Below are 12607 nucleotides of genomic sequence, written 5' to 3'. Positions count from 1 at the left end.
ATGCAATTTCTTCCTTCAAAATTAATTCTATTTGAGATTCGTTATTTTTACAATAAATAGTAAATCAAATCAAATTATTTTAAATGATATAAAATTTTATAAATATAACTTAAAATGTGTAAACTTTTACTCTAACAGCAAACTTTATAGTTTATATATAAGAAAAAACACACTAATACAAAATTAGTCAACAACACATAAATTTAGGTAAATCTTATACTTAGATAGTTATATGCACCCGATGAAAATTGGTTGAAACTGCATCATCATACAGAAAACCAAACTATCTAAACCTGAAGAATAGGACATAATTTAATTTGGGTACTTGATAATTGAGGAATTAATCGAGACAAATTAAAAGCATGATAAATAGTGAAAGAAATAGAGTTCCAATGTTGGGGGTAACATATATATACCACGTAGACTTTATCCTTACTCTTGGATCACAAATCTCATCCACTGAATCTAAAAAATCTGATCTTACTTTTTCGTACTTCACTGAAACACATTTCATCATCGTCCTAGCTTGTTAGTTTTCTGTCACAGCAAACATGGCTACTGCAGTAACTGCTGCAGTCTCATTTCCATCCACTAAATCCACCTCTATTCCAACCACAACAACCTCTATTGCTTCCCCACATAGACTCCTCTTCAAAAAGGTACATCTTTTGAAGCACTTAATTAAGGGTGCAATTCAAGAACTATGAATATGATGATCTGTGGTGGTGTTTGTGAATTGCCAGGTTACATTGCAGTATAGAGATGTTTGTATCAGTGGAAGAGTGGTTCCCATCAGAGCTCAGGTCACAACTGAGGCACCTGCTAAGGTTGAAAAGATTTCCAAGAAGCAGGAAGAAGGTGTTGTTGTGAACAAGTTCAAACCCAAGGAGCCATACATTGGAAGATGCTTGCTCAACACTAAGATCACTGGGGATGATGCACCTGGTGAAACTTGGCACATGGTCTTCAGCACAGAGGGTATTTATTTATATAATCATGCATGCTCTCATCCCTTTTTACAATTCAACAAATATTTGATTGTAATTATTGTTTCAGGAGAGGTTCCTTACAGAGAAGGACAATCAATTGGGGTGATTCCAGATGGCATTGACAAGAATGGAAAGCCTCACAAGCTCAGATTGTATTCTATTGCTAGCAGTGCTCTTGGTGATTTTGGAGACTCAAAAACTGTGAGTCCTATTTTGGAGACCTATCATGATTTGGGTTTTACCCTTTTGTTCCATTCATACTTCAATTTCTCTGCAATCTCATATATTTGATATGATGCTTTCATTCACTCACCCAGGTTTCTCTATGTGTGAAACGTCTTGTGTATACAAATGAAAATGGAGAACTTGTCAAGGGAGTCTGCTCAAATTTCCTATGTAAGGATCAATAGTTTGAGTTTTCAATATTTCTATAGTATGTTTCTTAAAGAAATTCAGGTTTAAATTTTAGCCTTTCTTTTTGGAACTTATGTTGCTGTTTATTCAGGTGACTTGAAACCAGGAGCTGAAGTAAAGATTACTGGACCTGTGGGGAAAGAAATGCTTATGCCAAAAGATCCCAATGCTACTATCATCATGGTACATCATCATTTTAATTCAAAAATGCAGTGTTTGATGATCCCTTTGTTTACTCATCATTGCTGTTTTGAATTTCATAGCTGATCATGCAAATTTTTCTATGCAGTTGGCAACTGGAACTGGAATTGCCCCATTCCGTTCGTTTTTATGGAAAATGTTCTTCGAGAAGCACGATGATTATAAGGTAAGTGAGCCACAAAAAAATTGAAACCAAATCTGATGCCTAGACAGTGAAAATGGCTATGTAAATACATTGTATGTATATGCTCAAAGTCTATGATGCTTCCCTATTTCATTCCAACTAAATGGAAATGCTTAATTCTATCTCTGTGGATATTTTAAGAATTATCAACTATGCTTAGCTAGTAAGCATAGGCAAAATAAAGCATTTGTTGCTTTAGAAACAAGAAAATTTTAATGTGGTAAATATGTTTGTATCTGCTGGTTTCATTTGACCAGTATCACCTTAGTAAGTGTAGTCCCTTATGTCAGATGCAATTATGAAAGGCTATAATAAGGAAATAAAATTACATTTGTTGCTAATAAGTATAACTTGTAAATGTTTTAACTAAGCAATAGTTCATAATTAAATTAACCAAGTTTTGAGACATGATTTAATGTATGCAGTTCAATGGTTTGGCATGGCTCTTCTTGGGTGTCCCTACAAGCAGCTCACTGCTATACAAGGAGGTGAGGTGGCTATACAAAATCATGTTTTTGTGGGACATGCATTTGCTGATAGATATTAATAACTGTCAACCTTTACATGGGGCAGGAATTTGAGAAGATGAAGGAGAAAAACCCTGAGAAATTCAGGCTTGACTTCGCAGTGAGCAGAGAGCAAACGAACGAGAAGGGAGAGAAGATGTACATCCAAACCAGAATGGCTCAATATGCAGAAGAGCTTTGGGAGTTACTTAAGAAAGACAACACTTTTGTATACATGTGTGGACTCAAAGGCATGGAAAAAGGAATTGATGACATCATGGTTTCACTTGCTGCCAGAGATGGTAACAAACATGAATCTACTTTGTCACTTTAACTTGGATTTTATCAAGAGAAAAAACTTGATTGATCATGGTGTGTTCTTTGTGTTGTAGGCATTGATTGGACTGAATACAAGAGGCAATTGAAGAAGGCAGAGCAATGGAATGTGGAAGTCTACTAATTTATATGATCACTTTCTGTAGATATAAAGCCATGTTAGTTTTTCTATTATCATCATGATTTTCTCCTCCTTCATGAAACCACTTCATCATTTTGAGGGTCATACAAATAATATAGATGAAGGCAACATTGTTTTATTTACCAGTTTCCTACCATATCTTTTGTGAGGATTTCTTTAATACCATATAGTTTCCTTAATGATTAAAATCATAGTTTCGACACGGTATAGTTATAAAGCAATAATTTGTTTTCAGTAAGCTATTTTGTATCACTTTTGAGACATTTAAATTGAAACTAAATTTGATTTCACAAACATTAGAAACATTCAGTAGTGCTGGATCTTGAAGGTGGTCAATATAAGGGTTAACTTGGCCATCAATAAATGAGTTCATGGTGGCTGAAGATCATGCCTAAGAGATGCATTAGGAGTAAATGTTTAAGTCTAGATATGCAGAAGAGATGGATAAAATACGAGGTATTTTCACAGCATAGCTTCTATGCAGAGAAAGAGCAATTATATTAATAGTTTGGTGCTAGGATTAAGTTGGCAATAAGAAATTTGTATATAGACTTGTATCGTCAGAAACCTTTGTAACAATTGGGTTTCAGTTTCATGATGGCTTGGTCAACAGAACATATACAGCTGAGTATTGAGGTACTAGATAAGTGGAGTATGAAGCTTATTTCGTTTCTTAATTTTTCAATTATAATAATAATAAGTTTTACTTAAGATTTGGTTGGGTAAATTTTATTTTTTTTACAGATAATTTATAAAAATTAGTTTTTAAAATATAACTTTTAATTATCAAGTGTGTATATATTGGCAAAATTTTCTTATTTTAAAAATAAAAACTTGAACTAATCTAATTCGAATATTTTATTGTTGATAACTCTGATTTATACCAACTTAAAAGTTAAAACAAATCAGCCTAGTATCTTTAGGATCTTTGACTAAAATTGCAACATATATGTTAGGCGTTTTAGATACCCCTAAGATCTTGTCAATCAATTTAAATTAACACAACATTAGATATCTCTTTTGTTTGTGGATGATGATTCATATGTAACCTTTAAATATTTAATTTGATTATTTTAAATATTTAATATTTAAAATAAATTTTATTTTATTTTTATTATTAATTTTTTACTGAATATTTTTCTATTTTCCATTTAAACAAAAAGATTTTTTTTTTTGGGAATCTAGTGGGGATAGAATTAGTAACCGTAGATTATGAAAAGATAAAGTATTAGAAGAGACGCGGAGTGTAGTTAGGGTTTTACGAAGTTGACGCTAATCTGCGCCACCGTTTCTTCTCCCAACTAACTCCAACTATATATATTCATTGATTGCTTAGACTTCGTCTCTGAAAAAATTTCTAGGGTTTTCGCTTTGGCCTCTTTCCAATTCCCAAATGGCTGAAGAGAGGTACAGCGGCGTCGTTCAGTGGTTCAGCAACTCCAAGGGCTTCGGCTTCATCAAGCCCGACCAAGGCGGTGACGACCTCTTCGTCCACCACTCCTCCATCCAATCTGATGGCGCTTTCCGAACCCTAGTTGATGGCGATCGCGTCGAGTTCTCCATTGCTGACAACAGCGACAAGCCCAAGGCTCTTGACGTCACTGGCCCCAACGGCGCGCCTCTGCGCTCCGCTCACGACTCTGCTCGCGCCGGTAACGATAACAGACGCAGCGCTGGTGCTGGAGGAGGAGGAGGCGGCGGAGCCTGTTACCAGTGTGGTGATTTCGGTCATCTTGCTAGGGATTGCAGCCGTGCTGGCAATGGCGGTGGTGGCGGCGGCGGCGGTGCATGCTACAGTTGCGGCGGATTCGGACACATGGCTAGGGATTGCGTCAGTGGAGGCGGCGGAGGAGGAGCAAACGGTGGGGGCTGCTTTAAATGCGGCGAGTTCGGGCACATGGCGAGGGATTGCAGTGGAGGTGGCGGTGGCGGTGGCGGTAATGGCGGTGGTTGCTTTAAGTGCGGTGAGTTTGGGCACATGGCGAGGGACTGCAGCGGAGGTGGCGGTAACGGTGGTGGTTGCTATAGGTGTGGTGAGGTTGGTCACTTGGCTAGGGATTGCAACAGAGAAGGTGGTTCCGGTGCTGGTGGAAACGGTGGAAAGAGCACGTGCTTCAATTGTGGGAAACCTGGGCATTTTGCTAGGGAGTGCGTTGAGGCCTCTGGTTAAAGAAAAATAAAATAAGTGAATTGGGGAAAAAGACAAGACAAGGAGGAATAGTACATACTCTTCTTTTTTGAGCCTTTTTTCACAGTACTTGTTAATTACCTTTTAGCCCAGTATCAGTAACTTTTTCTTTTTGTTTATCAAATTCTAGAATTACACATAGGATTTCTCCTGGTTCTTAATGGTTTTCGCATGCAATTTTGCTTCTTTAACTGATGGCTTGATGCTTTATAGGATGGGATGCAAAAAATCCTGATTTTTCTTATCTTACTGCTTTCTTATTCCTGTTTTAATATTTGCATTCTTGATCTACTTGTTTAGTTATCTTGATTGTGAAATATTCATGTCTTCCTCTGGAGCTTTTAAAATCTCATTCTGGTTTTTCTGGTAGCAGAATAAGGTCATGACTTTGAATGTAGTGACGTTTCCTAGTACTATACCGTTGAGTGTGTGGCCTTGTACCGTGAATCATTGGTTCTTATTTCCAATATTGGATTGAAACTTCATACAATGGAATTAAGGATTGATTGAAGTACTTGTTGGTTGAGTAAGGTCTAATGGTATTGAGCTCAATGATCAAGCTGTAGTTTACCCGCTGAACAATTCCATCTGTGTGTATTGTAGATGTTGACAAGTTCTGTGGTGAACATGAGGAGAAGTGTCAATTTTTTTATATTATGTCTTGACCTTGCAACATTTAGTTGATAGAGCATGTGATTGCTGATTCTCTAGATTCCTAGAACAAATATAGTGCAACATGCTAGATCCCGTTGCAAATTGGGGTGGGGTATCTAATATATATTTTTATCATGTTGGCTTGCAATTGCTTTCAACCTGTGATGTATTGAGCGAGTATAAAGTCAAGCAACTTGTGGAGATGATTGAACCTGGAACCGTTTATTTTTATATAGTATCTTGATATCGGGTGTTTGTCTTTTACCTATGGCCTTTTCGTTGATAGGGAAGAAATAGTTAGGGACATCAGCCTTAGGTGGTAACGTTATGTATCCCACAGGCGCTTTAAGGGCTCAATTATTGTGCTGTTCAGGGTTTTTGACCTTTCGCTTGTGGATGTTAAGTGGCTCCACGAGCCAATGTAAAACCACAACTTGCTCTTCGCAGATACAACCAACTTGGTTGCTTGCATCTGTGACATATGATTTTTTATTCTATTTTATTTTTTGCTTTCTAATTGGTATGTACACGAAATCAAGACTAATTTCTGTATAATTTAAATGCTTAGTGATATATCCCTTTTTCTTTAAAAAATGTTTTTGGGGGCGAGGGGGGCTTGAGATTAGATTATTTATATCAACCTTATAATAATACTGCATTTCGTGTATCAATTATGTTCTGGATTAGGAACAGTTTGGAAATCTAATGCTATTCTCCAAAGGATAAGGTTGCATTTCCGATTCTGGCCCAAGAGGGGTACAATTGGCCCTTTTGTTATATACTCTCCGGTGCCACAGGGGTACTATCATCGACCCCTTCTACTTTCTGGGCTGGTTCTCATGTGCAATTATATGAATAAAAAACCTACTCCCAAGACCAAATTAAGGTTTAATGACATAAAACGTGACCAAAAGAACGTACTCTAAATTAAAAAAATTGTCCAAATCCATTTGAAGCCTCCCCTAAATCCAATCATCCAATCCACATTAAGCCCAGAACCCTCAACCCCAGCGGCCCACCCGACCAAAAAGAATAAAAAAGGCAATATGTTAACGGGAAAGTAAACTGAAGAACTGCAATAGCTTCAATGAAGGGACGGTCTTATTCTTTTAGAAGGCAAAGAGCATCTACTTTATGCATGAAGGAAAATATCTTGTTGATCGTTTATATTTTGAACCAATAAATTCTCATGCCACGCGGTCCTGAATATCAAGTGTTATTATATGGAACAAAAACAGAGAGAATCGATTATAGAAAAACGATCATGCATACTTTATTAAAATTGAAGACAGAGAAGTCACGCGGAATCTCGAAGGAAGTATCAACTATGAAGGGTACAAAAATCACATGAAATTAGTTACTGCACTGATGCACTACTTATATTTGACTGTTGATAAATACCAAACTGAGACTCATCTTCATCACAATTTCCCTAATCGCTAGGTCTCATTCCTTATTATTATATTCAGTATTCTTATAGTTTTGCGTGCATGTAAATTCGTAGCCGTCCTTTGTGTGTTCCCTCCAATCTCTGTGGCTTTCTGTCACCATTAGAATTGATTCCTTAGATAACCCTCCGCACATATATTACTATATGAGGTTCCTTAGATCCAACTTAAAATCATTTGATAAAAAATATATAAACTGTACCGACCTCACTTGAGCACTGGTCCAATGGCGGTTTATTGATGCAGATGATGCATGTGCAATGTTAAAGTGAGCCTGTGCCCTGTGGGCCTACAAAGTCACATGGTCCCCACGTTTTAATCTCTATAAAACGAGTTCCCTCCTAAGTCATACACTACACAACATTCAAAATACCCTCCTTAAAAGGCAACCTTATTATTTGTTATTCCCTCCACCCAACCCAACTATGGCCGCTTCAATTTATCAACATGCTGCTACGGCCCCTATTTCTGCTTTCTTCATTCTATTCTTATTCCAATTCCTAACAGGTCTGAACCAAATATTCATAAGTTACAATACATAATTAATCAAATTTGTCTTAGTTCTAAACATTAATATTGTGTTGTGTTGTGCAGGTTCGTATTCAGCAACATTCACAATAGTAAACAAGTGCAGTTACACTGTTTGGCCAGGCATTTTATCCGGCGCCGGAACCGCTCCTCTCTCCACCACCGGCTTCGCCCTCCAGCCTGGAGAGTCCAACGCCGTCGCTGTCCCCGCTGCCTGGTCCGGCCGTCTCTGGGGCCGCACCCTCTGCACTCAAAACACCACCACCGGAAAATTCACCTGCGTCACCGGCGACTGCGGCTCCTCCACCATGGAATGCTCCGGCGGTGGAGCGGCCCCTCCCGCCACCCTGGCGGAGTTCACACTGAACGGCGCCGGGGGGCTGGACTTCTTCGACGTGAGTCTCGTGGACGGGTACAATCTGCCGATGATAATCGAGCCTCAGGGCGGAAGCGGCGGCGGAAACTGCTCGGCGACGGGGTGCGTGGTGGACTTGAACAGTGCATGTCCGACGGAACTGAAGGTGATGAGTAGTAGTAACGGCGGTGAGGAGAGCGTGGCGTGTAAAAGCGCGTGTGAAGCATTTGGGGATCCTTCATATTGTTGCAGCGGAGCATTCGGTAGCCCTGACACATGCAAGCCAAGCTCGTACTCGCAGTTCTTCAAGAGCGCGTGCCCACGCGCCTATAGCTACGCCTACGATGACGGCTCAAGCACCTTCACATGTGCCTCTTCTGATTACCTTATCACTTTCTGTCCTTCCCCCTCCACTAGGTAATTTCAATTTAAATAAAATACTTGAGTTTTTACTAATACAGGAAATTGATGTAAGATTAGGTTTATGAATATTTGCACCGTCCATGATGTATAACACATAACAACACATTCCGTGTGATATAGCCAGCTCGTGTTCATATTTTGGATTGTTAATTATTGTGTTATGATGCAGTTCGATCAAATCGGGGAATGGGAAATATCCCGTGGCGGTGCAAGTGTCGGGATCTCATCGTGTGGACAACAACGACGTCGTATTCAACATGATTATTGCCATCTCTCTCTTGGTTGGGTTTTGGCGTTTCTGGCAACTCAATTAGTTACTACTTACAACCCTCTGTACCTTATTAATTATATGATTAGAGTGCCTTCAACTTGAGTCCTCTATAGCTAGGAGGAGGGTATCAACTAGCAAGCATCAAGTTGGTGCTCAAAATTCAAGATACAATCAGCACTACCTGACCAAGGATTTCAACTTGAGTCTTGAGGACCTTAATTATTATTATATTAATTGGTTCAACCACACATACAAGACAAAGAATTTAGGCATCAATTGTTACATCATCTTGGCCATTCATCATGTCTTGTCTTCTATCTACGGCATCGAGTCACTCAAACAGGAATACACACTTTAGGAATTTTTATCTTCCTTTTTAAAGAATATAAATAAAGAAAACATCAATTAGTAGTAGCCAGTGGGGGATCAATTTTTTTTTGCTCCAATTGTAAATATGAACATCGGATTAATTATCATTAATAAAATTATGGAGTACGATTTTGATTCGCATATCATTTTTTTTTATTATTATTGGCAACTGCCTCCTAATGGCGCCAACTAAATATGTTCTCCTTTAACTTGCTTTCCAGAACTGATATGCTTCTACGTATCTAAGGATAAAACAAAACTATAATATAAACCATATGTATCTATCTATATGTATAAACATTTGTTAAGAAAACTTGATTAATTGAGAACTTGTTTACATTAATTTGGCTTTCAGTTAATTGTCAGTTGGTTTGCGCGTTCCAATCTTTAGCTACCACAAGTTTTAATCAAGGTCAGAAGCGATAAAACAAAGTTGTGTGATTTGATATTTTGAATAAAAAAAAAAATTGATGGGGTAACAAATTACAAAGAATGATATTTTATCATGATGTTGTTGATGTGATGTTGGAATCCTTGTAATACCACAAGTTATTTACTTTGATTATACTCAGCCAACATCGGTTGCTTAATATTTTCATCACTTTTGGGCTTTTTCATTTGGCATCTTCACCTTAAGACGATGGCTATATTTTGCTACTCAACAAGAGTGCTCACCTTAAAGTTACACCTTGAATTCGGTTTTTTTTTTTTCAAAGTTAAAAATGAGACTCTAACCCAAGACTTCTAGGTTAGAAGATAGGCAGACTATGTCATTTAAGTTATATTTTATTAGTACTTTGAATTCATTTCTTATATCATCATTATTGTCATTATGTATAAATCAAAATAGAGTAAAGTGACATATAAAAACTCTAACAAAATTTATTTTAGAAATATTAATTCTTAAAAGAAAAAAAATCAATAAAATCCTTTACGATAGTAAATATGGACAAGTTAGTTTAAATTAAGACTTTTTATTCTAATTATCGAGATTAATTTAGAAGTAGTGCGTCCACTCTGTTATCCTAAAAGTCTTTAGAGTTATACTAGGTAACTAATAACTTTTTTTGAATAACATGAACAATGGATTCTAAAATTAGCCCAATTTAAATAAAATACACTAAACTCTCAAATTATTCACCTAGATCTTAATACTAAAATAATCATCCGCATACATAGTGAATTGAACATCTAATATATCTATTATTTACATTATTTAATATTTTCATTGTCTACCAATATTTTTTCAAATTTTTATTAGTATTTTTTTTAAGATTAATTTATCCGAATTATAAATCTTCGGGAGATTTATTTGACCGACCTAATATTTAGTTTGTCATATTATACAAAATTACAAATGATAAACTAAATTATAGAGATCTAATTAACACCAACATGTTAAATAATATTTTTTGGGTCACAAATGAGATTGAAGAAGGGTGGTGAGAAATTAAGCTTGTGGGAAAATGAATCTGTATATAGCAGTTATCTTTTGATACGAGGGGAGGGTGGGACATTTCTCCATCAAACTCATCTACTAAACTTTATTGCATCAGCCACTGTACTTTATTGATTAATTACCTTATGATGAGGACCAAGTTATATGCAACTTGCAACTGAAAAAGGGTGAAAGCAAAAGTAACGACCATAGGCATAATAAGGCATGGAATTTTCAAGAAATTAATAAATAAAGTTGAAATTCTTCTCATGATGCATGAAATTGCCTTTCAAGCTTTTTATGCTGATCTACGGTTAAAAAGTCCGGTAGGTCGCACTTTTTCTGCGCTAAGAAAGGCAATTAATTACTCAACACTATCAAATCTCTGATTTACTTGAACACTTCTCCTTTTAAGTGATTTTTGGTAACTAAACTCATTTCTTCTACTTGCCACATTATTTTCCATCAATTATGACGTTAGATATACATTAAAATCAGCTATCAGAATATAAAAATAAATTAAATTATATATATTTTATACATAAATATATAATGGCTAATTTTAATAAATAAATAATATTTTTTATTTTTTATTTTTCAGTTTTTTTAATAAAATAATGTAATACAATAATAATGATGTTGTTTTTTTGTGTTGGTATAATATCTTTTAATTCAACATGCTAAAAATTAATTTACTTTTGAATTTTATTTAAAAAATTATCACCGATAAATAAGTTGCTGCATACACAAGACAAATGTTTGGTTTGGTAAAATTTTTTGAAGATATACTTGTACTTTTTAAAAGTTTAAACTCTTCATTTTATGTTTAGTAAATCAAAATGACGATGTACTTATACTTGCAGCTTTTAAAAGATTAGGTACTTTTGAAAGCGTCTAAGATAGAACTTTTTAAAGTTGGCTTATACTTTTCAAAATTTAAAAGTCTAATATAACCTTATATGTTAACTAATTTTCAAATTTAATGTTTACATTTATGTCTATTATAATATTTTTAAATTTTAAAAACTATTTTACCAAACGCAATTGATGTTGCTTATGTTTATTAAAAGCTATTTTTAATTTGATTTACCAAACATAAATGCTACAACTTTTAAAAAGCCATATTTTAAAAATTAACTTTTATAAGCTACTTTTGAAAAGTAAAAGCTTTACCAAATTAAGCCGAAATTAGGGGTGACAATGGCCAATGGGTAGGGTAGGGTAAGGTTTGGAGTCAACCCTAACCCTACCCGCGGGTATCCGATCGTACCCGCGGATTACAAAAAAAGATGCAACATTATTATATAACTTGATGATAATTTAAAATAGAAGTGACTTTTATGTAAAAAAAAAGTTTAGAGTATATACCCATTTTGGTCCTCAAAGAATTTCAGACTGGACACTTTAGTCCCCAACTAAAATTAATTACTCGATTGGTCCCTAACAATTAATTCCATCGTCACTTAGGTCCTTTACTCCGTTAACTCTAATGGAGGACAAAATAGTCCCTGACAACTCTAATAGGGACAAAATGGTCCCTGATATCCTCTGTTTGGAAATGACATTGTTCTCTCCCAATTTTCATCATATCTCGCATAACACTAGTAGTCTAACACTGTAACTTCAAACTACATCATGCACACTCTATAAATTTAATGTTCACAAGAAAAAAAATCTTCAACTTGTTCTCAACCAATTCATACTCGAAAAACTAATGTCTATGTCTCTCAACTAGTTATCGTCTTCGACGGATCCCATGAATCTAGATAGCAAGTCTGATTTGTTAAGACCCGTTGTCGTCGTTGTTATCTCCTGCCTCATCTGCCCTATCATCTCCATGACCACATTGTCTACCACTCCGATCGTTTCTTTTAACTTTTTCTCCAAACCAATGTTCAGTAATCACTTCAGTTTCCATATGAGCGGCAACGGCGACATTGCTCGTTGTACTGATAGCTTGGATGCGAGGTCGAAGCTGTCTACCAACTTAGACTCTGGAAAAGAAGGACTGAAGCACTCAGTATCTATTTTAAATGAGAATTTGCAGATGATGTCGAAGGAGAATCTTCTCATGATGTCCTAATGTCCAACAATTTATATTGCTTGCCGAAGAGTGGAGAAAGACATGCCCTTGGAGTAGTTGTGGAACTTGGTCTTGAGG

At 36.1% G+C, this 12607-nt stretch overlaps 3 protein-coding genes across 4 annotated transcripts; all 3 read left to right on the top strand.

Moving 5' to 3' along the window:
* The first annotated feature begins 186 nt into the window (after nucleotides 1-186).
* LOC112800344 (ferredoxin--NADP reductase, leaf isozyme, chloroplastic) lies at nucleotides 187-2890 on the top strand. Of its 2 annotated transcripts, none has more exons than XM_025842576.2 (9): nucleotides 187-659; nucleotides 744-978; nucleotides 1057-1190; nucleotides 1307-1385; nucleotides 1495-1586; nucleotides 1693-1770; nucleotides 2214-2276; nucleotides 2362-2596; nucleotides 2687-2890. In XM_025842576.2, the coding sequence occupies exons 1-9, from the start codon at nucleotides 552-554 to the stop codon at nucleotides 2752-2754; spliced, it is 1092 nt and encodes a 363-aa protein (XP_025698361.1). In that variant the 5' UTR covers nucleotides 187-551; the 3' UTR covers nucleotides 2755-2890. The 2 variants fall into 2 exon arrangements, with proteins under 2 accessions (XP_025698361.1, XP_072052418.1); XM_072196317.1 differs by having other exon boundaries at nucleotides 402-659; nucleotides 1060-1190.
* Nucleotides 2891-3214: 324 nt separating this feature from the next.
* On the top strand, nucleotides 3215-5204 carry LOC112800343 (uncharacterized). Its single transcript, XM_025842575.3, has 2 exons — nucleotides 3215-3408; nucleotides 4134-5204. The coding sequence occupies exon 2, from the start codon at nucleotides 4166-4168 to the stop codon at nucleotides 4940-4942; it is 777 nt and encodes a 258-aa protein (XP_025698360.1). The 5' UTR covers nucleotides 3215-3408; nucleotides 4134-4165; the 3' UTR covers nucleotides 4943-5204.
* Nucleotides 5205-6684: 1480 nt separating this feature from the next.
* On the top strand, nucleotides 6685-9149 carry LOC112800342 (thaumatin-like protein 1). The gene is made up of 3 exons (XM_025842574.3): nucleotides 6685-7569; nucleotides 7657-8362; nucleotides 8538-9149. Exons 1-3 carry the CDS (start codon nucleotides 7488-7490, stop codon nucleotides 8680-8682), a joined length of 933 nt encoding a protein of 310 aa, XP_025698359.1. The 5' UTR covers nucleotides 6685-7487; the 3' UTR covers nucleotides 8683-9149.
* Nucleotides 9150-12607: the final 3458 nt, after the last annotated feature.

Source organism: Arachis hypogaea, chromosome 5, assembly GCF_003086295.3.
Source record: "Arachis hypogaea cultivar Tifrunner chromosome 5, arahy.Tifrunner.gnm2.J5K5, whole genome shotgun sequence".
Classification (NCBI taxonomy): domain Eukaryota; kingdom Viridiplantae; phylum Streptophyta; class Magnoliopsida; order Fabales; family Fabaceae; genus Arachis; species Arachis hypogaea.
Note: the sequence above shows the minus strand (reverse complement) of the source record. Positions and strands in the feature narration are given on the sequence as shown.